The sequence below is a fragment of the Euprymna scolopes genome, chromosome 9 (assembly GCF_053919585.1).
Source record: "Euprymna scolopes isolate OS-2025 chromosome 9, ASM5391958v1, whole genome shotgun sequence".
NCBI lineage: Eukaryota > Metazoa > Mollusca > Cephalopoda > Sepiida > Sepiolidae > Euprymna > Euprymna scolopes.
In genome coordinates, this window is record NC_136490.1 from 84,336,775 (window position 1) to 84,363,310 (window position 26,536).

Genomic DNA, 26,536 nt, shown 5'->3' on the forward strand with positions numbered 1-26,536 from the left:
TCTACATTGCACTGTAGAGAATATTGATTTTATAAATGATGTAAATAATGGCTTCGCTTAAAGTTTAAAATGCAAAAATCAATTATAATTGTTCAATTGTGTTCTAAACAGACATTCATTTCGAACACCCCTGTCTTATAAAAGAATCTACATAATATATATTTTATAGAAAAGTATTCTATTATTCTGCTTTTAACATAATAAACATAGTATCATATTTGAATCTAATAAAACATTCTCATTCAAACTTTGCAGACTTCTTTTTTCACGTATGAATCCATAGTTTTTATAACATGCAGATAGAAACCCATTTACACACTGCACAATTTAACATTATTCTGTACTCTCAAACATTTTAATAATTCGACTTTCTTCATTTTTGATCCATTATTTTACATAATGCAGATGAACAATTAGTCTAAAAAAAGTTTTGTTGATTCAAACCTATTCTGTAAAAACGGATATTGTAGCAGTAGTCATTGATGCAGCAATTCAGGATTGCTGAGAAATTAGAATAGGGTGCTCCTTTTGCTCAAGCTTTGAACAGTGCCTGGAGGTGACAGTAGTCAACTTAAAAGAGCAATGACCACCATGGATGACACTTCTCACCACTTGATAACCGAGCCTGACAACTGAAGACAGGCACTTTGTCTGCTAGTTCCAGCCAGTGCCCACTCCTGTCAAGTGACAGTAACCACTTGAAAATCACTCATAAATGCCAGTGACCAATAGTGTCCATCACTGGATGCCAATTCGATACAATGAACGACAGTGTACAAATATTGAAGACATTACATTTCAAAGCAGTCCAACGGAGCTTGACACTAATCATGATCGATAGTGATAGACATTGACCAAATGCAAGTCACTGCCTATAATCACCAATGACCACCAGGGCTCGCCATTGAAGACAATTCCATTTCAATGGAATCTAATGGAGGCTGATAGTAAACACCAGGAATCAACAATGACAGGCATGAAACCAGTCAGTGTCCACACAAGTGAATGTAAGTAACTGCCTCAAAACATCACTAACTGCCAATGACCATCAGTGCTTGCCACAAACATCCAATAGCAGTCAATGGATGCCAATGCCCAACAATGCCTGGCCGACAATTTCAGTTCAGTGCAGTCCACTCGAAGCTAACACTGATCATGGCTGCCAGCGCTTGTCAGTTGCAAAGGCAGCCAGTGTCCACCCACAAGTAATGGTCCCAAACCAACACCCCCAGTGCTGACAATGACAGCCAGTGGCTTCTGCTAGCTACCACTGCCAGAAAATGCCCAACAGTAGAAGCCAGATAATTTCATTTTGTTTATAGCTGCCAGTGCCTGCAACTTTCCAGGACTGACCCATGTAGTTAGATTTGTTTTATGGGGAGGGGGCTTTACTGAACATATTCTGGCTTTGTGCCATACTTTAACTGGGCAGCACGGGTACATATGACCTGCTAGTCAATATATTTTTTTTAAGTACCATGTTACAAGGAACAGATACTGATAGTTACTCATTTTGAAAATATTGATCTTTTATTAGTAACAACTTACGCTCAGTTGTTTCAGCCCCAATGTTGGCATATAATTATATTATTCATTTATTATAGTTTTGCACAACAGGGCGATCTTCTCAGCACAAAGCAAGAACCAATTAAAAAAAGCTTCACACCCTATAAGCCAGATGTGTCAGTATTCTTTTTTTTTCTTCCTACAACAATTTTGAAAACTGATAAATCAACATTGAGTATGTATAAATCATATCAATACATGACAAGTGATAGAGTATATACGTGATTAAATGTTTTGTTTGATATCTTACATTATCAGGTTGACATTGTTTAGAAGTATTTTCTCACCTTCCCCATGAAGGCAAGCCTGACTGAAAGTTTGTAGAATGAGTTCTGCAACATTACTCTTACTTGTGAAAGGCATATAGCATTGAAGATCTTCCCTTGTTAATGGAGATGCTGACTTGCTTCAAATGTAAGAAATCCTATTCTAAAAATTGTGGCTCTTATAGAATGTCATTAAACTATGACCCAGCCTTAAAGAAAGAAAGAAAAAAAAAAGAAAGAAAAAAAAAAGAAAGAAAATAAAGAAAGAAAACCACTCATACTTGAAGGTCTTTAATTCCTGCATTGATTCCTTTGATACTGATACAAACATCTGCATCACTGCTGTAACTGCAACAAAAATGATAAAACAAAAGTAATACATGTTGACATTTTATAAATTGGTACAAGATTTAGAAAAAAGTTAAATAGAAAGAGTCACTTTACGTATTAAAATTGTAAAGATAAAACTAACCAATGTCTGGATGGAGGATTCATTTCTAGAGCAATTGTTCTTGATATATCAAAGGCTTTTGATGGGGTATGACAAAGGTCTACTTCACAAGATTTTCAACCACGGAATAGCTGGAAATGTCCTCTCAATTATTAAATCCTTTCTCTCCAATAGATTTATAAGAGTAGACATTGATAGGTAGAAATCAGAAACTCATAAAATCAGTGCTGGCATCTCAAGGTTCTATTCTGGACCCAACACTTTCTGACCTTAGATCATTCGTAGACATTTATGCAGATGATACTATGACAACACTTAAAAGGTAAGGACAATATCTGATTCTCTTCTGATGTGGCTGGTTAATACCTCTAAAATCAAGCTTCTATCTTTCCATCATCAACACTGACTCCCATCTGGCCCCAACTGAAATAGATGGCTCTTGTCTTGGGGAAGCACCATATTTAGACAGGCTTCTGGAACTAATCTTCACTTCTGATCGGAAATGGAACATGTACATCAAACCCATTGCCAAGATTGATGGAAAAATTGTAGGATCATTCTACCGCTCCAGTAGAGATCTCACTGTAAATGCAATCTTCTACCTATATAAGAGCCAAGTGCTGTAGCCACATCTGGGCAGGAGGTGCTCGAAACAGCCTATCCTGCCTTGACAGAGTTCAAAACTGGCTTTGAAATCTAGTAAGTGATGCCCTTTCTCTGCAGCCTCTCTCCAACAGAAGAGACATTGTGAGCCTGTCTCTGCTCTATTGTAATTTTCATGGCAAGTGTTTGAGCTCCGATCTATGGTCCCCACTTGCCAAACTTTCATAAAAAAAACGCAGATTCCATGAACAAAGCTTCTTTCCTGGAACTACCCGCCGATGGAACTCTTCCACTGGTCTGCTTTCCAGTGGACTACAACATGGTAGTCTTCAAGTCTAATGTAAAGAAGTTTTTGAGCCATCTCCCTAAATCAAACTATACCCAATTTCCATCAATAATGATTACTATACTGTTGTCTTGGTTGGTTGGTTTATTGGGGCTTCACGTCATATCAACCACCGAGTCATTTAATGCCAAGCTATGTATTTAGTTGAGATAGTTTTTGTTGTTTGTTTTTTTCCCCCCGAGTTATGTATTTAAAAATTTTTTGAGATTTTACGGTTTAAAGTGATTTGAAGATTTTTTTTTTTTTTTTTAAATATTTGATGATTTGGTATGGTGTTAACTTGTCAAACAGTTCTTTGATTTCGTTTACTGTATAATATTTATTTCTGATAGTTTCGTATTTTTGACATTCTGTTAATATGTTTTATTGTACTCTGTCGCAGAAAGTGCATTTTGGTTTTTCTGTTGATTCGATTAGGTGCGAGTGTGTTAATCTGGTATGTCTGATTCTGATTAGAACAATATTTTCTCTTCATCCTTTTATTGTTGTTTTGTGTTTTATTATGGGTTGGTGCTCGTGTAGTTTGTTTTGGGTATATGTGTCCCATTCTGTTTGCCATTTATTTTTGTTATATTCCCTTATTTTTCTACTGAAATCTGTGTATGGTATTTTGATGTTTGTTATATTTTTGCTAATGGCTTCTTTGGCTAATTTGTCAACTTCTTCATTGCCTGGAATACCAACATGACTTAGTATCCAGACTAAGATTATTTCTTTTCCTTTTTCAATAATTTCATTGTATTTGTTCATTATATCTAATATATAAGGATGCTTTAGTTCTTCTCCTCTTAGAGCTAAGATGCATGACAAAGAATCGGTATATATAATGAATTTTTTCTTATTGTCGTTCTTAATTAATTCCATAGTGCCATTTTGATTGCTTGTAGTTCTGCTGTGTATATTGATGCGTCGATAGGAAGTCTTATTTGGAGACGGTTCTTTCCATCTGTACATGCCGCACCTGTTCCTTTTTTGTTTTGGCTCCATCAGTGTATATTTCTTTGTGTTGTAGGTACTTTTCTCTGAGTTCGCCGAAGTGGCTTTTATTTATAAAGTTGTTGGTATTGTTTTTTTGGTATTTAGTAATAGTCAGATCAGTCCATGGTGGTTTGTTGCTTACCGTGTGTGTGATTATGTTATTAGGGTTTTCGTTAATTTGAGTTAATATTTCTTTGATGTGATATCCGAAAAAGGTATGTTTTTTGGTTTGCTGGTAGAAAAGTGTGTATTGTAGGTTGAAGGTTTTTTGTGTGTTGGGTTGTTTGGATCACTTTGTAGTTTTATTGCATATTGTGTTATTAATTTCTGCCATCTTAAATGTAGAGTGGGTTCATTGGCTTCTATGTATAGGCTTTCCATGGGTGATGTTTGATATGCTCCCAGACTGAGTCTTAATCCTTGATTTTATATTGTTATTAATTTTTGGAGATAGGATTTACGGGTGGAGCTATATGTGATGCATCCATAATCTAATTTTGATCTTATGTGTGCCTGGTATATTTTTAACATTGTGTCTTGGTCTGCTCCCCAGTCTGTTTTTGATATTACTTTTAAAATTTTCATTGCTTTTTGGCATTTTTGCTTTAAGTTAGTGATATGCATATTGAAATTAAGTTTATTGTCCAGTGTGATACCTAGAAATTTTGTGTGTTGTGCTATTGGGATTGGGTTTCCTTCTATTTGTAGTTGTGGGTCCAGATGATATTTTTGTTTTCTGCAGAAATGAATACAGACAGTTTTGTTTTGTGCCAACTTGAATCCATTTTTATCGATCCAGTTTTCTATTTTGTTTAAGCATTGCTGCATCTTTCTTTCAATTGTTATATTTAATGCAGAATATGCAATTGAAAAATCATCTACAAATAATGATTTTTCAAATTGTGCGTCGGCAATTTGTGTGATTTCATTTATTTTAATTAAGAATAAGGTAGTGGATAATATGCTACCTTGTGGCACTCCTGCTTCTTGCTCGTATTGATTTGATAGTGTTTCCTTGTCATACTTTGTAGTATCTTTGAGACAGGAAGTTTTGTATAAATATTGCCATATTTCCTCTTATTCCCATATTATGTATGTCTCTTAGAATTCCATATTTCCAGGTCGTATCGTAGGCTTTTTGGAGGTCGAAAAAGACTGCCACCACGTGGTGTCCGCGTATGAAACCGTCTCTAATAAATGATTCTAGTCGTACGATTTGGTCGTTTGTGCTTTGTTTTTGTCTATATCCACTGATATTTTGATAAGAGGTTGTTTTTTTCCAGGTACCACATTAAGCTGTTGTTTATCATCCTTTTCATAGTTTTGGAGAGGCAGCTGGTTAGGGCTATGGGTCTGTAACTAGTTGGGTTACTTGCATTTTTATTTGGTTTGGCAATTCGTATGATGGTTGATTCAAACCAGGAATTTGGTATTTCTCCTGTGTTCCATATTTTGTTATATATGTTAAGCAACAGTTTCAAAGATGACTCTGGTAGTTGTTTTAGGAATTGATAATGTATATCGTCTGGACCTGGAGTTGTATTTCTGCTTTTATTTATTGCTCTTTTTAGTTCTTTTATGTTGAATGGTATGTTGTATGTTTCTTTGTTATTAGTTGTAAAATTAAGTTTTTCTTTTTCTGCTGTTTTTTTATGAATTTGGAATGATGTTGAGTACTGTTTGATGAATTTTTGTAGAATTCTTCAGCTAGTAAATTGGTTATTTCTTTTTTGTTTATGCATTTTGTTCCATCAGTTTTAATTAAATAGTTTATGGTATTTTGCGTTTCTTTTCCAGCTATTTTCTTTATCATATTCCATGTTTTTTTAGTTGATGTTTGGTTGTTTAGCTGTGAAATATAGTTTTTCTAGGATGTTTTTTTGCTTTGTTTTATGGTGTATCATGCTTTGGCATGCATCTCTCTATATTTTTGTAAGTTAATTGTTGTAGGGTTTTGTTTGAATTTTTTAAGTGTTTTTTTTCTTTGACAGCTTTTTTGCAGGTTTCATTAAACCAAGGGTTTGATTTTTTTGTGGGTTTGAAGTTTGGGGTATTGTTTTGGTGGCAATATTGTTTAAGGTTTGTGTGAAATGTTTTAGTGGTTCTTCTTTATTTAGAATGTTCGTGTCTAATTCTGTTCTGCATAGATTGGTAAATGTTTCCCAGTTGGCTTTATGTAATTTCCATTTTGGGACTTTTTCTTCCGATATTTTTTGATTACTTTTAAGTATGATGGGATAGTGATCACTTTCGTGTTGATCTTCTAGTACATCCCAATGGAAGTCCATATAAATGGATGGAGTGCACATTGTTGTTTTGATTACTTCCCCAATGGTCACTGTGTGCATTAAAATCTCCCATTATTATAAATGGGGGTGAGAGTTGGTTAATTAGCATGTCTATTTCTTTATTGGCTGATTTGGTGGAATGTATATGGAGCAGATTGTGATTTTGCAGTGTAGGTTAGTGCTATTGCTTGTAGTTCAGTGTTTAATTGGAGGATTGTGTGATGTATAGTGTTTTTAATTAGTATGGACACTCCTCTGATTGCTCTATTTGTTGTAGATATATGGGTTTTATCGTACATTTTTTTTTTTTTTTTTTTTTTTTTTTACAAAGGCATCACCACATTATCAAGGCCCAGAGGCCACTCAAGGATAAGGGTTAAAGAGTGTACAGTAGAAGTTGGTCAATATAGTAATCATTAGTAATGAAAATTTGGTAAATTTAATAACTTATATGGAACGGCTCATCAAGAACTTATTTACTTTAGACTTGAACAAAACCATATTGTAGTCAGCCGGAAAGCAGGAAAACGGAAGACAATTCCACAGGCGTGCAGTTCTAAGAAAGAAGCTTTGTTCATGGAATCTACGTTTAGGTTTAGGCACAGATAAAGAGTGGGGGAAATTATTGATAGTGTTTACAGCTAGACGAGTGTTTCTTGTGAAAGTTTGGCGAGGGGGGACCATAGATTGAAGCTCAGTTGAACACTTTCCATGAAAATAACGATACATCAGAGACAAACTCGCAACATCTCTTCTGTGAGATAGAGGTTGCAAGGAGGAGAAAAGGACATCTCCTACGAGGCTACGAAGTCTATTTTGAACTCTATCAAGGCAGGACAAGTTCTTTCTAGCAGCTCCTGCCCAGATGTGGCAACAGTATTCCATCCTTGGACGTACCTGGCTCTTATATAGATAGAGAATAGCATCAGCAGTGAGATATCTACTGGATCGATAGAAAGATCCCACCATTTTTCCAGCGGCCTTGGCAACAGATTTGATATACGTGTTCCATTTAAGATCAGGAGTAATGGTCAAGCCCAGAAGCTTGTCAAAACTTGAGGCCTCCTGAAGACGAGAGCCATTCATTTCAATTGATGACAAATGTGGATTAGAATGTTGATGATGTAAAGAGAGAAGCTTGGTTTTAGATGCATTAAAAGTAACCAGCCACTCCTTTCCCCATTGTACTACGTGCTCAAGATCAGAGGAGAGAGAATTGGAGAGAACTTGCTCGTTTACTGTCTTAGATGTGGTACCATAAATGGTAGTGTCGTCAGCATAAATGTCTACAAATGATGTAAGGATATGATTTGGAAGATCATTAATGTAGATCAGGAAAAGAGTTGGGCCCAGGATGGATCCCTGAGGGACACCGGCATTAATATTGTGAGCTTCTGATTTTTGCCCCTCAACTACTACTCTTATGAATCTATCAGAAAGAAATGATTTAATAATTGAGAAGACTTTTCCAGCTATACCATAGCTAGCGATCTTATGAAGTAAACCTTTATGCCATACCCTATCAAAGGCTTTAGATATGTCAAGAGCAATTGCCCTAGAAAGATTGCCACCGTCGAGAGATTTGCTAATCCTATGCGATATAACTGTAAGGACATCTGCTGTAGATCTAGCAGAACGGAAACCATATTGAGTGTCACTAAGAAGGTTATTTTTGTTGAGATGTTTGATTACTTCTGTATTTAATACAGATTCTAGCAACTTACTCATGACGCACAGGAGACTTATTGGCCTGTACTGAGAGGGGGATGAGCGATCACCTGAATTCTTAAATACAGGGCATACTGATGAGATTTTCCAGGGAGATGGGAAACTATTCTCCTTAAGACAACGTTTAAACAGTTTTGTAAGTATGGGCGCTAGTTCAGGTTGAAGTTTTTTGAGTACTATGATTGGAATACCATCAGGGCCAGTTGCTTTACTGGAATCAAGGTTTTTGATTAGTTTGGCAACATCACGTACAGATATACGTATATCACATAGCGTGTTTTCTGATACAAGAGGAAATATTGGGGGTTGGCGGTCTTGGTCGCAAAGGGTAGAATTAGCTGCAAAGTTCTTGACAAAGAGTTTGGCTTTGTCTGATGCTGACGAGATTACCTCAGATCCATTGATAATAGTTGGGATGGAGCACACGCTTCTGTTCAGGATTCTGTTTGCTATTTGCCAAAACTGGTGGGAACCAAGCCGCTGCTCAGCTACTTTGGACTTAACAGATTGAGCATACAACTTTCTTGCGTTCCTTATTACTTTCTTACAATGGTTGCTGAAAACGGCTTTAGTTTCCATACATCTATTACGTTTGAAGCAGTGGAAAAAGTGATTTCTGTGCGCAATGGCAGCAGCACATTCTGGAGAGAACCATGGATGGCTGTTAGGTTTTTGCTGAAACTTTTTAGAGGGTATGAAATGGTCAATACCTACAATTAACCATTCAGTTAGGTCTAATACTATAGAGGACACATCCTTTTTAAACATGGAATGCAGAGGTAGATCAGATATAAATGTACGGAAGCTATCCCAGTCAGCCTTAGTGTATCGATATACTGTACGATGAAGAGGTACGTCTGGGGACTTATTACATTTCATTTTTATCTTAATTGATACAACAGAGTGGTCGGAAGATCCAAGAGGCGACAGAACAGAAACTGAACATAGTTCAGGGCAAGTTGTGAGAAAAAGGTCTAGTAGGCTCGCATACTGGCCGTCATTATCGGGCACACGGGTAGGTTCCTGAACAATCTGAGTGAGGTCATAGGCAATGGAGAAATCATGACAGAACCTCCCCTCATCATCGGTCTTGTTTGAGTGGGTCAACCATTCGACGTTGTGAACATTGAAGTCTCCACATACGTGAATGTTAGCTGAAGGATAAGTAGAAAGGACTTGGTCAATTTTCTCAGATATGCTTTGAAAGATAGTAACTCCGCTGTTGTGGGGGCGATAGAGAGTAAATATAAATGCAGTAGTGTGAGCTAAAGCAACCCGGAAGCACATATAAGGTAAGTTAGGATCTTCCCTGGAGATGTCCCTCCCACATGGAAAGCTATCTTTAATATAGGCACATATTCCATGCCCATGGCGATCTTGGGGGTCAGATTTAGAAGTTAAGTTAGAGTATCCTGTAATTGCAAACTCATCAAGGGAAATAGCCTGTCCAATGCCAGTTTCACTTAAAAATAAAAGGTCTGGTTTAGTCTCCTGTAATTGGGTTTCAACCTCTGGAAGGTTAGAACGTAGACCCCTGATGTTGGAGAAGGAGACATGGTAGTAGGGGTCTACGTTGGAAGTTGGAGAACCGGGTTTAATCGTGTATTTTTTCTTGAAACTTGTCATGATGAAATTTTGGAATTTGTGGACTAGGTCGACAGATTTACTTAGAGCAGGACAGAGAGGGGAAACTAAGAGAGAAAAAGAAACGAAGAATTTTTTTTTTTTTTTGTACCACATGATAAGGTAAAGCCGTAACAATTACCCACTAGTATGGCATCGAGAGGCCCCACCAGAAGCTACTGCATGGTCCAGATTCCATTCACCAAATGGCAATACAGCAGCCCCAGTACTTTGCACCTGCTGATAGGACAGCCTCCTTAGTGGTTAATCCAAGGTTCGGGTCCCTGACTATCAGGCGGATAACGTCAGCCCAGACAAAACGTTTACCTCCAGCACCCTTACTAGTGACATGGCTACAAGGATAGACATAGAAACAGAAAATTTCCACCAACTCTGCCAACTGTTCGCGCAAAAATACTGCCAACCTAGAAAACAGCTTTTTCTTCTCCCTTTGTCAGAAAAATCACTGATTTAAAAATGAGGACTGAGGGACAAATAAGAAGAAGCGAGAGTAACAGGAGCTGCCGATAACGCATCCACAATGCGTTTTCTACTCTCCATTAAAAAAAAAAAAAAAAAAAAATAAATAAATAAATAAAAAAATAAAATAAAATAAAAAAATAACTATTAAGTATTGTACTTAATAAAAGTCCAACGGACCTGTTTAAGGGAAAGTATGGTGATAGATTCCCCTCCCACGAACTAAAAATGAGTACAATTAGGTAATCTATTTTTGCAATCAACTCGGTAGATAAATAAACATTTATGGACGAGAAAAAAAAAAAAAAAAAAAAAAATTAAAGCTAGCATTTAATACAACAGAAATACATAAATTAAATACTGAAATAAAATGTAGTTATTAATATTTGAATCTTAAAATAAAAAGTGCGAATTAATAGAGAAAATCACTTATCACAACAACGCATTCCGTCTCCAAACTAGTGAAGAATTTAACTTTTAATAGCGTTCAGAAGATTTTTTTTTTAAATTAACCGTTAAGAGAAAGCGTGATTTTATTCTGAACTTTAACTAATCACGTTTTAAGCAACTTATGATATAAAACAAAATCGGATGGGGGGGGGGTTTCTTCCGAAGTTAGTTGGTGACGATTATAAGTAATTGCGAGATAAGATGGGAGCCAGAAATTAGGGGTGGGGGACTGAAAATGATAATATAATGGATTGATTATACAATATTTAAGATCAACTTGGTAGATAAACATTTATGGACGAGAAAAAAAAAAAAAAAAAAAATTAAAGCTAGCATTTAATACAACAGAAATACATAAATTAAATACTGAAATAAAATGTAGTTATTAATATTTGAATCTTAAAATAAAAAGTGCGAATTAATAGATGTTATATTCTTTGAATTTGTAGTTGTGATTTTCTTTGAGTAGTATTTCTTGTAGACATATTGCTGCTGGGTTATGTTTGTTGATGATTTCTAGTATTTCTTCATGATTAGGTTTTAGTCCTTTGCAGTTCCATTGTAGGAATGTTGTTTTGTTATGATTTGTAAGGTTTTGCATGGGTATTGTTTTTATTATTTTTATTTTTTTTTTTCCTTATTTATCGTCATTTATAGGTTCATGGGGTAAGATTTTGATTCCTCAGTCTCCATGACTTCTTGGTTTTCGAGTCCGAGAGGCATAGTGTTTTTTTGTTTATCTCTACTTTTGGATTGTGAGCGTGGTCGTGGTGTGTTAGGGAGTTTAGGTTCATGCGCCGCACAGGTTGTTTCGCTGTTTCGCTGGCCCCTTCTTTCCGGGCGATTCTTCAGTATGTCTACCCCTTTCTGAACACTCAGGGGAGTGTCTTTTGGCCTGGAGAGTGAATGTGACCTGTCCGTTGAATTTTTTTTTTTTCTGCTATTTTGTTTCTTTTTTCCTCTGGTGTGTTTTTTGGTGTTTGCTTTTATTTGTTTTCTTTTTCGGCTAAAGGGGTTGTTTCTATTGGGTGTGATGTTTGGGTTTTTGGTTCCATTGAGGTTTTGTTTATATTTATTTTTTTCATTTCTTCAATTGTGTTTATCAATATTTTGATTTGGTCGGTGAGGTCTTGGATTTTAATGTCTAAGTTTGTTGTGTGATAATTATTGTGCTTATTAGTATTAGGCGTATTCTTTTGTTATTTCTGAATATTTGATTGTTTCAACTTTTTTCCTTGCTTCTGGGTAGGTGATGTTTAGCATGTGTTTAATTTTGGTAATTTCTTTTTCTTTTTTCCAAATTTCACAATCTTTGGAGTAGGCACTGATTTTCTTTACAGTTGGTACATTTGGGAGTCTTTTGACAGTTGGTATGGTTGTCATTTTCTCTGCACCTTCCATACACTGGGTGGCGTGTGCATTGATTCTGATGGTGGCCAAATTTATGACATTTGAAGCAACGCAGTGGGTTGGGGATGTAAGTTTTGACTTTCAGTTTCTCATAAACTATTTTTATTTCTGGTGGGATTTTTTGTTGGTAAAAGGTTAGTATGTACGTGTGTGTGTTTATCATTTCTCCATTTTTTTTTTACTTTGAATTTGTCTAATGTCTTATGTTCTGTTCTTTCAGATATGAACATCAATGGGACAAAGTGAAAGTTCACAGCTTTTTACCACTCCTTTGCATGTGTTTAGTGTTTTGTGGAGATAGGTTTTTATTTTTATATTATCGAAATGTTTCCATTTTTATATTATCGAAATGTTCTCATTCTAGGAGTTCATCCGCCTGTTGTTTTGTGAGGATTTCTATTAGCAGAGTGCCATTTCTTAATTTTTTAACCATTTTGGGGTTTATATTTTTAGATAATATTTTCTTTATCTTAAAGGGGGAAAGTTTGGTTAATGGTGTTTCTTTAGTGGATTCCATTATTATAAAATTTGGATATTTATCTTGTTCCTCAGTCGAGTCACTATCCGAAGTTTCTAGCAGTCTTTTTTTACTTGCTGTTTTGTAACTCATTAGGATTGTTTGTGGATTCATCATTCCTGCTCCCCACCCACCTCAGAGCCTTATTTGGGATGCACACAGGGGGGAAACTCATCCGCCCTGGCTACAACAGGGTTACAGGAATGGTATACTTGCATATAATGTAGACTTCGAGCATTTATGTTTCTTAATTTTTCTCATCCAAGTAGAAAATGAGAAATATTAGAAGAAAACAGCCATGTCTAGTTTTTATTCATTATATACAACTGACCCTTAGCCACCGCTTTCACCACTTATTTATGGATCTGTGTTGATGAGAATGTTGTGTAGTATTTAGGTTTTGTGTAGGTTATGTGTATAAGTGGTGCGCTAGACGTGACCAGCCGATTGATCGGATCGGGCCCATCCGACCGCCCATCTAGCCCAGTAAGGGCCAAAGTTGGGAAGTGGGGGTACTAAAATCTGACCTCCAAGTCTCTCAACCACTAGGATCCCGTCCTAATGGCATTACGGGTCGCTACCCACGGCCAACAAGTAGCCCCATTGAGGGACTTCTCTCTGCATGGGGGGCAGTCGGCATATTCTGATGCCCTGCCGACAGGGTCTAGTGTTGATCGATTTGAAAAATTTTTCATTTCCAGTTTTTTTTGTTTTTTTTTAAATATTTATTTATGGACTTTAGTTTAATTGTTTTTATTATTTTGGTTGGTATTTTTAAGTTAGGGAATCAGTAGGGAAGTAGGGGTGGAATGACAAAAATAAAAGAGAAAAAAAAAAGAATGTGGGGGGAAGGGAGGGAGGGGGGGGTTGTTTTTGTTTTTGCAGAAGATATTTAAGTTTATCAAAAGAGAATAGAAAACAAAAACGGAAACTTAATGTAGGTGCATTTCGTCTCAGGATGCCAAAAGACAGCCTGATCTGGTAGAACCAGGCTGTTGTCTTGGTGACAACCATATACTCATCAACCCTTATCCTTAAGTGGCCTTCAGGCTTAAATGGTGACTCCCTTATGAGAAAAAATTCTAAAGATGAAAAATTAATTTGTCATAAGCTACTCAAAGAAAATACTGAAAAAAAAAAAAGAAAAAAAACACTTTGTGTTTTTCACGTATTTTTCTTACTTTACATTAGTTACAAAAATAAACTTGTTTTTCTCTTCTTTTCATGGCCAATTTTTTTTCTGTAGGGTGTAGCTAGGTAACCACTTGTGTGTTGAGAAAAAAAAAAAAAGTGGTAGTATGTAGGCAGGCAGGCTTGAACCTGTACTGCAAAGGAGAAAAAAAAAAAAAAAAAAAAAAAAAAAAAAAAAACGAAAAAGTGATATCTTTGCTGCTGTGTCACCAAACCGGAAGTGGCAAAGGTTTAAATTAAGGCTAGTTAATCGAAAAGAAGGGATGACTTTCGAAAATATCGGCAGAAAAAGCGACCCTCCCTGTAGAAAAGTGCCCAGTTTAGGATGAAGCAATTAATGTTTTTTTTAGCCAATTTTACGATATTTGTCATCCGAAGCGTCGAGCTTCAGAATAATACTGATCATGAAAATCGGTCGTCTCTATCGAAAGTTTTAGGTTAACATACAAAACATACATTTAAACAGACAAGCGAGATTTATAAGGTTGTTAGGAATGGCATTATATTATAGATAAGGTTGTGTTTTGGACAAAAAAAAATTTGTTATGGTAGGTTGTTTTATTTTAGTGTTTTTTTTTCTGTTAATTTTATTATATTTAAGTGTTTCCTATAGAGTTTTTTTTTTTTTTTTAGTAGCGTTTGTTACGCTTTCATAATCGGCAAATGCCGGCAGTTGACGTCATGTTCTGAGAAAGCCGATCACATGCCGAATTACATCTGCTTCAAGTTGTGCACAAATACCATAATTTTATCTCGATAGTAAAACTCATCAGCAATAATTTGACGTCACCAATAAAAGGGGGGGGACAAGAAACTGCTTCTAAGGTAATAAGAAGCAAATAAAATACCATCTATATTTTATACAGAAAAATATTCACAAACAAAAACTCACAGAATTTCAATATCCATGTAGATTTCATCTCTCTTAACACGTTCTGTGTAGACCTTCACGCCACCAATCCTTGGAGGCTTGAAATGAATTTCAAAAAAAAGATTTAAATGCCCAATAGAATAAGGTTTGAAAATACATGCAATTAATTTTACATTTATTTTTAAAACTTTTAAACTTAAGTACTGACAATGTTAAAGCAGGCTCAAAGATTAGAGAATAAAGTTCAAATCTTGACAAAGGTTCAGCATTGAAATATTGCTACATTTTTCATTTCTAACTTTAATTATTGATTGAATTTTTTTCACATTTTATCATAACTTGATTTATTTAATATTTATTTCCTGATAAATTAGAGACTTGAATTTATTAAAGAAAGAAAAAGATTTTTTAAAAGCCAAAAGTAAAAATTAAATATAATAATTTGATTATTAATTTAAATTGCACGATGAAGATGGCTTCCAGACATCGGTAAAGTAGCTTAAATTGTGTGATCAGATGTTTTGCAAGTTGTTCCAGTGTACTTTAATATGATGTGTATTGAATATAAATGGAAACTTTCAAGATCCCATTATGGAGCACATCTTCAATTTGATTGTTACTATCATATTTTATAATGAAGTGTTCCAGGTGTTTTAAATGTTGATATGAGTTTTAGCATCGTTTTATATACCATGTAATGTGTGATTGTCAAACAGCATCCTCAAACAAGGTTGATCCAGATGCACTTTGATGAATAATTTGATCGATTGGGCGGGATTGTCAAAAGTTCAGCTGTTTCGAGCTTTGGATAGCCGCCCATATTTAAGAGCCATGGTCACCAATGCTGTTAAATGGCAGGGCTGCTGATGATCATGATGAATGTGTGATTACACCATTTCTTTACAATACTTTGGCATAATTTTAAATTCTTTGTGGAATAATTGAGGGCTGGTGGGGGAATGAAGCATTGCCAAATATTGTTTCTTAACAGATTTGATGCTATGTTTCATGAAGGGTAGCAGACAACTCTTGATTGCAAGTGACTGGTGCACAAGGGTACAAGATGGGACACCTGTATTCAACTGAACAGACAGTTCTGGACTTCTGCCAAAAAAATTTCAAAGATTAGAGTCACAAGGATGGAACATTGGTGTAGGTTGGAGTGAATGACAAATTCTAAGTTGGAGAGAAGTTAGTTACAGACTGAGAATCAACATGCACAGATTGAAAAATTGTGAGACTCGATCTAATCTGTTAACAGTGTTTCGTAATATATTTTTAAAGACAAATACGATGCAAAAAATTGATTTTTAATTTGATTAAGAATAAAACTATAAATGCAAATGAAATAAGTTATCCTAGAAAAATAAATGTGTGATAAAAATATACCTCAAAACAAAACTGGAATTTTCTTTTTAATTAAATTTTAGTTTTAGAAAACTTTAAAATAGGTGAAAAAAAAAAAAAAAAATTTATTAAATATATTTTGATTTACTAATTTTTTAAAAATTATCTTTAAAAAAAAAATCTTAATTGTGTAATTTTATTTTTCTAATTATTTGAACATGTGATTTTAATTTAATTTTTTCTATTCAGGTTACGGTTACCTTAAAAAAGAACTGATAAAAACTAAATTTATCAAATATTTGAGGAGGAAGAATTTTTTTGTACAGCGATTTAATCTTTAATTTTAGCATCAAAAAGATTAGTTTATTTTTCAAATTTTATATCATTTTTTAAATATTAAAATTCATTTTCATTTAAGATTTAAAGTTTACTTTAAAATAACAAAATGAAAAAACTTTTCAAAAATGAATTGAAAATAGTTATATATATATATATATATATATATATATATTAGTGCAAAATTTTGTTGAAAATTCAAAGACTCACGTTTTCTTTTTATAATCTTTGTTTATTTCCTGGATTTTTTCGATTACAGCTGTTTCATTGATGAGTTGGCAATTTTACATGAGTATTTGAATTTTCAACAAAATTTTGCACTATATATGCTCTGCCCCTATTAAATAGACACATTGAACTTAACTGAAAATTAACCATGAATGGTTTTAAAATAACAATCTAGACCCTATAAACGAAAACGGTATACATTGAAAGTAACAACATTTCAAAAACAAACTTTAAAGTTATATATATATATATATATATATATATATATATATATATATATATATATATATATATATATATATATACATGCCCAATTTTTTTTTTTTTTTTTTTTTTTTTTTAATTACATTTTCACCCCAAACAAGGCACATTGCCACTTTGATGTAGGGGGTTACTATCAGGGACCTAGCCAACACATGTAACATTAAAATGAATACCATTTACTGTGAGTTTCACCTAAAAATTGATTAAAGTTGTGTAATAAAATTCCTAGCTCTATTACTAATCAATTTTAAATAACGGATTTAAAAAAAAAAAAAAAATGTCATTAATTTTGACTAAGAGGGAATAAAATCTTTCAGCTTTTTTTAAAATTAATCTAAAAATAAATTATTTGATTTTGAATTTTTGATCAATTTCAACTAATCAGTATATCTTGAGAGTTAGAAAACTTTTAAGAAATTCAGTTTTAATAAACTTAAAACTTAAAATATTTTTCCAGTAAAATTATGTTAAATCCATAATTTTATTATGCAAGTTAAAAACATCAAAATTTTTACTGCTGAAACATTAAACAAATCTACAAATATAATTTTCGTTTTATATAGAATTTGTTTCGACGAAAACATTTTTCTTTGTGAGCAATTTTATGTTTGGTTTAAAAAATTATTAATTCACTGTTTTAATAAATACATTTAAAATCATTTTTAGCATTATTGAAATTGATTTTTTTTCAATATATTAAAAGTTCAAGATTTGTAAATAAGACTCAAGATTTGTGGATTCAACAATTAGTAATATGAAAATGCTCAAAATCGGGGGAAAAAAGAATTTTTAGAGCTACTAAACATTAAACCATCACTTTGCAGGTAAATTGAAAAAAATTGAATGAAGTTATTTTTGCTTTTCTTTTAAACGAGTTTATCTACAAACAAATGGATGGTACCAATAGAATTATTCTTTTTTAAATGCTATTAAAACTTAAATTCTGTAATTTTTGTAAATATAAAAACCGTTTTTAATTATATAATATTCCAAACTAAATGTTTACAAGTTATTTTGAAGTTGATTACTTCATTTAATTGGTTAAAAAAAAGCATACTACATTTATGAAATAAATCATGGAAATACCTTTTGATAATTTCTTTTAGGAGTAAACATGTGCTTGCTTGTAAGATAATTGTAAATTAAAAGTTTGTTTTTATCTTGTGTATGTTTAATAATTAACAGGACTGGATTTTGACAAAACCAAATGTTCTTTGCGTTACAATTAAAATAGATTTGTTTTGTTAATGATGGCAATTTAAATTTTACACAATTTTATTCATTAAAAATAATTTAAAAAAATTGGAATATTGTTTTGATGAATAAAATTCAAGATTTCAAAAGAATGTGGACTAAGTTACATGCATATGTAGGTTTAATTGCTAATTGAGGTATCAATTTAATAGAATGTTATAATTGATAAATGATTCCATGTTAAATGTCATTAAATAAAATTAAAGTTTCCTGCTAATATGAAAGTTAAACCTGTTATCAAGGATAATCAGCAGAAAAAAGAAAAGGAATTAATTTTATGGCAAGCTCATTCAGATCCACCAAACTAAGAAATAAGAAATATAACAGATTCAATTAAGGAGTGGAGGAGAAAAAAAAAACTTTTAACAGGACAAAAAGTGGAGGATTATTTTTTTTTATGAAGAAGCTAACACATTTTATTTAAAGCTGTTTATACAAAAGAAAAGAAAGAAAAAAAAATGCACCAACAAAGATGACCTAAATAGTTGTGCACACCCTCTTTTGGCTGACTTTTTCGCTTGATTAAAATGTAAGACAACTTTCTATCAACCCATCTGTTCTAGATTTTTCTTCTAGATTTAAAAAAAAAAAAAAAAAAAATGTCACTTTGTCATTTCAACTTTGCTTAGTGAAGCTAGAATTCTCCAGATCCATTCTATCTTTAGTAGAAATATTTACTAAAATTAAATCAAGTTTAAATATGGTGTCCTGGAGTTTAAATCATTACACATGGAGTGAGATCTCTGCTAGAAGTGTTATGATCCGGTGGGATAGCACATAATACAACCAAGATAAGAAAAAAAAAAAAGATTAAGAGGAGTTAAAATTTATAACAAAGGAGTAATTTTCATTTCATTTTTGGTGAAGATAACATAATAAAAACAGTATTTTAAAAGAAACATTGATATACTAAAAGCAACAAAATGAGGCTTATGAAAACAACGGCTTCAAAGTTCTACACAAAGTAAAATGCTTAAAAGAACCTTTACAGTAATTCCTCCTAGCTTGTGAGAAAAATGTACAGAATTCCATGTCAAATCATTCAGATGTCCTCAAGTTTTGTAATTCACACCACAGATGGACATCATAAAAATGAAGAAATTCTTAAACTTTGAGCATCTAACTTAATGTAGTTACCAATTTAGAGTATTTTCTGTTTTGCGTAAATCACCTGAGATTTTGTCCAAGTGACATTTTAATAATTACATTTAATTTACTCAAGAAATTTTTTTTTGACTCAAGGAATCCAAAAATGATAGATTTGCTCAGAAATTAATCCGCCTATGTGACTTTATCCTATGTGATTTTATCCTATGTGATTTTATCAGAGTTTAAAATATTTAGTATGTGCCTCAATATGGAAGGAAAATGATGTTGCTTAGATGGTACCTGTTTTTTTTTTCTTTTGAACATTCATGCAGACGCTGAAGTACCGTTGCATGACAATATTTCTTTGCCTTTTATTCCTGCATTATTTATTAGTTATTTTTTTTCATTAAAATATGTCCCATATGCAACAGAGTTGAATTAGTGCATTATAATGGACTACAACCACCCTATAATAATTTTTGAATAAAAACCACTATCTATACCTAATTAAAATATATAATAGTTGTTAATGCATTATGGTTATTCCATTAGGTAGTACTTGATTCTTTGAGAAAATCTTTCCTATGAGCAACACAGTTTCTGCTCAAAGTTCAACCAGGGTAAATGAAATTTTCATAGTTTGATAGATTCCTTTATTATTGTTTATGCAGACAAATTCATGAGGTTTTTATAATGACCCACATAGCCATCACTGAAATAAGTCATTTTATTGACATGAGTTAGTTAATGCACGAATGTACTAAACCATCTTTGTCTGGGTTTGATACACAAGTGTTATAAGTATTGTCATCAGAAATAAAACAATGAAATGCCATCGAAATCTCAGCAGTAAAGCACTATGGAAGTAGAGGGTGCAATATTCTTTGCTCTATTGAAAACTTAGGACTTCATCTTGTATCAGAAATTGGTACTGCGAGTTCTCCAAAGACAAAAGCCTTGTTTTATTAAAGTAACTAGTTTGAAATTTTGCTAGATTTTTTTTTTAATAGGAGTCACAATGTCCTAAGACTACTTTAGGATAACGATTAATGAAGGCTTGCTAGTCAAGGAGACAACAGCATATTAATAGTTAGTGGTGGAAATGCAAGTATAAAGGATTTTTTTAGTGGGTGGCTCAACAAAATCTTTACATCTTACTTAAAAATGACTATTGTAGTTAGCTGGAAACCAAACCCATGGAACAGAGTTTCACAGGTGGGCAGTTCTAGGAAAGAAGCTTTATTCATGAAATTTGCAGGCAGGCAGGCAGAACGAGAGAGAGAGAGAGAGGCAGAGAGAGAGAGAGAGAGAGAGTTGTAGCTAAATAAGTGTTTTTTGTAGAAATTTGGCAAGGGGAGAGCATAGATTGACGCTCAGATGAGTGCTTGCTATGAAAATAATGATAGAGCAGAGACAGGCTCGCAACATCTTTGTGGAAAAGAGGTTGCAAGGAAGAAAAGGGCATCACCTACGTGGTTTGAAAACCAGTTTTGAACTTTGTCAAAGCAAGATAGGATACTCCTAACTACTCCTGCCCAGATATGGCAACAGTACTCTATTTTAGGATGTATCTGGCTCTTATGCAGGTAGAGGATTGCGTTGGATACCTCCTGAAGCAGTAAAACGACATTTTTCCGGCAACCTTGGAAACAGATTTGATGCAAGTTTTTCATTTCATGTGAGGAGTGAAGGTCAGATGCAGAAGTTTGTCAATATGGAGCTTCTTTGAGACGAGAAATTCATATCAATTGGGGCCAAATGGGAACGAGAGAGTTTATGGTGAAAAGATAAAAGCTTGATGATACTTTACTATTTGCTGAAGAGTGTCAAACTTCTCTCAGTGAGTATTCAGATTCCTTTCCTCATCCTCTGAACTGCTGCTTGCATATGTCCGGGTTTTCTTATGTGGCGTCTTGCTTGTCTGAGGGCGATTGGGAGGTCTGTTTCTTCCATTTCTTCTTCCTCGTTTTTCACTCATGTTCCATCTGTCTTCCCAGGTTGTCACTTAAAGGGAAATCGTCATCCTCTAGTTGTTGACAGGTACTGTCTTTGAGAATTCTTTTAAGGTGCGAAGTGTGTCTTAAGATCAGTTTGTAGCCTTGCCTTATACTTGCGGACTCCCCTCTGCGTTGCTCTAATGTCCATAGTGTTGAGCTGTATCCTGGAGTTAGTTTATTATGTTTTGTGTAAGGAGTACTATATCTCCGGGTCCGATGTTAGACTGTTTAGCTTTATGTTTTTGATCTGTGCAATCCTTCAATTTGCCTTTTTCTTTTTTGTCGAGCTGTTCTCCAAGCCTGGCTTTCCGGCCTCTTTTGCAGTCCTGGTAGGTTTATGTTCACTTCCCTACCCAAGAGGAGCTTTGCAGGGGTTTCCGCAGTCATGGCATGGGGGCTATTTCGGTAATACATTAGGAACTTTCCCAGATGTTTTCTCCAATCTTTTCCTCCCGTATTCATTGCTCGAATAGCTTTCAACAGGATTCCAAAGAACCGCTCAATTTCCCCATTAGCTTGAGGATGATAAGGGGTTATCTTTCGGTGTTAGATACCCCATTCTTTTCAGAATTGCTTAAATTCTGAGGATATGAACTGAGGCCCATTATCTGAAATAATGGTTGCTGGGATGCCATGTGTATAGAAACAGTTTTGGATTGCCGATATTGGCCCTGGTGGATTTTCTAACAAATGCTTCAGGTCATCTTGAGCCTGCATCTACTATTTCAATTACATAATTCCTGCTGGGAAAAGGTTCACATATGTCAATGTAGAGAACTTCCCAAGGGCCTTTCATTTCGGCCATATGAACTGAACAGTGGTTCCTCTTAGGGTCAAGGATTGTGCACGGAATACATTGGCTTATGGTGGCCTCTATGTTCTTGTCTATATTAGGCCACCATACTTTAGTTCTAAGCGGCACTTGTTTTCATTATACTCAGGTGTGTTTCATGTGCCAACTTCAAGATTTGCTTCTGTAGGTTTTCGGGTATGATAATTCTGGCTCCACGCATAACTATGCCTCGTTTGATCGTCAATTTATTCTTCACGTGTTTATACTCTTCCAGTCTTGTTGTATGGCCTTTCCCACTGCTATGATAATTGGATTCTGTTAAGATTCATCCATTATTTCCAATAAAGTAATAGATTTACGAATGCTATTTGCCACAATGGTGTTGATAGTTGAGAGAGTATGTCTGCCAGATTATTCCTACCATTAATGTTTTATGGTATAATCATTGTTGTAAGCATAGGATCCAGTGCAAAATTCATGCAGAGAGGTTACCCTCGGGATTGAAAATAATTAAGGCTTGATGGTCGGTCATTATAAGAAGATTTTTCCCATAGAGATAAAAATGGAATTTTTCAAAAGCCCATACAATTGCTAGGGCTTCTTTTTCTAGTTGGCAGTAATGGCGTTCGTCCTCCATTAAGATTCTTGATGCGTAGCTGTTGAGGGGAAGTATGCCTTTTTTGTTTTGGCAGAGTATTGCTCCTAGTCCTACGGGACTGGCATCCGCTAAGATTGGTGTTTTGACTTTGGGATCAAAATGCATGAGCATTTTGCTTTGGATTATGGTAGTCTTCAGTTTAAGGAAGCAAGATTCCTCTTCCTTTGTCCATCGCCATTCCGTGTTTGCCTGCGTCAACCTTTTTAATGGTTCACTAAGTGTCGCCAGTCAGGGATTAAACTTTCCGAAGTAATTTAGTAGACCCAAGAAACTTTGTATATCCTGGACATTTTCAGGTTTAAAACTTTATTGCTTTTATCTTAGAGTCAGTTGGTCTGATCCCTATGTTGGAAACGATAAACCCACGGAACTCCATTTCTTCACTATGGAATATGCTCTTGTGCTGTGCAATTGTAAGGTTGTTTTCTCTCAATGTCTGCAACACCATGTCTAAGGTCTTGTTATATTCTTTTGTGTCTTTACTTCAAATTAGAATGTCGTCGGCCCCATTACAGCAGTTCGGGATTTTCTGGAGTAATTGTTGAAGCAATCACTGCCCTTCATCGGCTGCAGATGTAATGCCCATAACCCTAACCTTGTACCTGTAGATTCCAGATTTGCATGAAAAGGTAGTGATGTCCCTAGACTCTGGATCCAGTTCTATTTGGTCATAGTTTAGACTGATTTTTGAGAAAATGTTTGTGTTGCCAATTTTAGCTGTTCAACTGTTAGTATTTGATAGTGAGTGTTTCACTGCTTTGTTTGCCAAGTGTAGGTTGGCACATATCCTAATTTCTCCATTTGGTTTTGGCACTGCTACTAATGGTGATGGCACTGCTACTAATGGTGATGCCCCTTCCACTCATTCAATAATATCATGCTCTAGCATTTCCCTGATTTTTCCCCTCTACTGCTTGTTGGATATGAAATGGAGTCCGTCTTGCTGGTTGTGCTACTGGTGTGATGTTATCTATTCTAATTTTAAGTTGGAAGTTTTTTTTATTCTTCCTAAACCTTCTAGTGAGGGTAAGCGCTGCTCGAGAATTTCTTTTGTTGATTTTGGGATGGTTCTTTTTAGTAATTGCTTTCACCTGTGGGGTGCTATTAACCCCTAGTTTGATGCTGGCTCGTTTGCTTAATATGTTACCCCCTTGGTACGACTTTGTAATGAATATTTTGTGGGCTATTCTTCTTCCATTCAAAGACCGTTAGCGTTACAAAAAAAAATATTCTCCCTTTAGTAGTATAAGGTCTTTTAGTTTCTTTCCTCCATAAAAGCAAGAGTGATAGTTGTCATCATCTGTTATTTTGAACACTAAATGCATCTTCGATGTGATCACTCTATTCTCTCCATGCTTGGAGTCTTCCCAGTCTAGGTGTTCTATTTTTGGGATGGAGAGATCCATTTTCTGAAATTATTCTTTCATTATTTTCGATTTTTAAATTTTCCATTATATTTCTGTTGACCGAGTATTTTTTTTTTTTTTTGTTTGGGATTCGTTTCTGTTGCCTTCGAGTACTTTTATTCCTGTTTGTGTTCATTGTTTCCAGTTTAATAACTCGCTGTTGTTGACTTTCATTAATTTTCCTTCTTGCTCTTCCACGTCACCAGGTTTGCTATTTGCTGAAGAGTGCCAAACTTCTCTCAGTGAGTTCTCTTTATACTCCTGCTTGTGACGTCATATCCATCACAGATATGAGCGTCTTGCAAGGTTATTGTGTCGATCAACAAGTCTTTGTATTCTTCCTATGTTATTGTGCAGATATTTAATGTAGCTTTGTCAGTTGTGTTCCATTGATTAAAATAAAATTAATTTGAATCCATATCAATCAGCTCTTCATCCAAGAACTTCTGCAATGCTTTTCTGCCATGATATGCCTCGTTATGATGCACCATGTATTCTTTGTTGAAAGAACAATAGACTGGTTTTGAAATCAAATCCTTGTGATATCTCAATGATGTCTACAAGAAGTTTAGCATTCTGATATATGCCCCCTTCCACACACACACACACACACACACACTGAGTAACCATGGACTCAGAACACATTTTGGATGCAACTCAGAAAATTTGTAAAACCTTACCTTGAGATTGAGAGTTTTATTTAAAAAGTAGCATATAGTTCATGTACAAGTTCATTGTAGGTTACATGGTATCAAATGCTTTTGTGAATACCCTTTGTAATACTAGCATTGCTCTTTTTGCCTTGCATTTGATGGCTGTATTCATTTTCATACTTGTGTACTACCAGTTCTTTTGTCTCGGGAGGGGACTCCCCCCCCCCTTTGTTAGAAGCAAGCTTTAAGAGAATGCCACTTGCCTTCTTCAGTTCCCTGACAGTTCAAATGACATATTCTGACATTTTTTAAGAATTTGGAACTAGATTCACGAGGCCACAAATCAGGAGCCAGTGTCATGATTTGGATTTGATTAGCAGTTGAAACTTTCAATTTCTCATCAGATCTTGCAATTCATCCAATTATAATTTTTCATGGATTTCTTTTTCAGTATGTAACAATTCTGACACTCAATTTTTCAGCATCAATCTTGTGTACAGTCGACAAGTTTTGAGGGTCCCAATTACTTATCCTAATTCCCTTTTAGCACTAAGAACACAACTGAGGAGCAACATCATAGAAAACAATAGAAAAAACATACATAGATCTAACACGAATATTCAATTGGGAGGAGGGGTAGGGTCAAAAGTTTGCAGATATAGTCTACATCCATCAATATCATATTTCTTCACACATCAATGACAAAGAATGTGTTTTGATGTTACATTGTTTTTCATTTTTGGGGAACCCCTTCCCAGGTTTGTCAATGGGCAAAATTCCACCATAAAAAATCATTTTATATATTTTAGTTTTAATTTAATTATTAGTGATATTTGTCAGTATTACACACAAAATAAATTTAGTTCATAATTTAATATTATCTACAGATTTTAGTTTCACCATTAATTTAAAAACTATTCAGCATTATATCACTATTACAAGCAATGAAAAATTAAGTTAAAAGAAAATTCTTTTTGGAATCTGAAATTAGATTCATCCCCCCCCCCCAAATTGGCATATTCATTGGAACGTAGTGTAATTGTGTAGAATTGATTATATTAAAGCGCTTTTATATATGGAGTAATTTGACAATGTTCTGCTCAGTCATTTTACAATGGATGAGGGTAACTGGCCAAAACTTACCTTAGTAAGAATTCATATGTAGCTACCAAATAAATACCAACAGTTAATCCATATTATAAGTTAATCCATGTTATAAATCAGGAGTAAATTCATTCAAAATTTACTCTTAGTTTAAATTGATATGAATAATGCACAGATAATTTTATCCTACGTTCTTTTTGCTGTGAAATTCTGTTTTATTGTAAATATATGATCACTGTAAAATTACCTTTTAATATTTAACTTACTTTTGAAAACTTATTTTAATATGAATTTTATATAAATTAAGATGTCTCAATTTCATCTTGCATACCTAAACTTTTTTGGATCCCTTGAGTAAAAAAAATTTACCAAAGTTCATTTCTATAATCACATTATGTTGCAAACTGAAAATATTCAAAGAAAATGTATATATACATTTATATACACATACACGCATACATACATATATATATATAAAAATGTAACTCTTGGTTCATTCGTAATTAATAGTCTAAATAACTAAATAAATGATTGCTTCGACATTTTGGTATAATATGTTTACTGAACCCATGCATGTTTTTATATATATCTTTAATTATAACATACCTAATTTTTCTATAATAAATAGGTGGTTTTCTT

The 26,536-nt window shown here is 34.2% G+C and overlaps 1 protein-coding gene across 3 annotated transcripts in view; it reads right to left on the reverse strand.

Annotated features, from left to right (window-relative positions):
• The window catches only part of LOC145284741 (extended synaptotagmin-2-like), a 153,320-nt gene that overhangs the window by 74,139 nt on the left and 52,645 nt on the right, over positions 1-26,536 (reverse strand). For all 3 annotated transcript variants that reach the window (XM_080133687.1, XM_080133686.1, XM_080133685.1), the window contains exons 4-5: positions 14,790-14,866; positions 2,114-2,180 (exon numbers count right to left, since the gene is read on the reverse strand). In XM_080133687.1, coding sequence (XP_079989813.1) covers positions 2,114-2,180; positions 14,790-14,866 — 144 coding nt within the window. The remainder of the gene's footprint in view (positions 1-2,113; positions 2,181-14,789; positions 14,867-26,536) is intronic.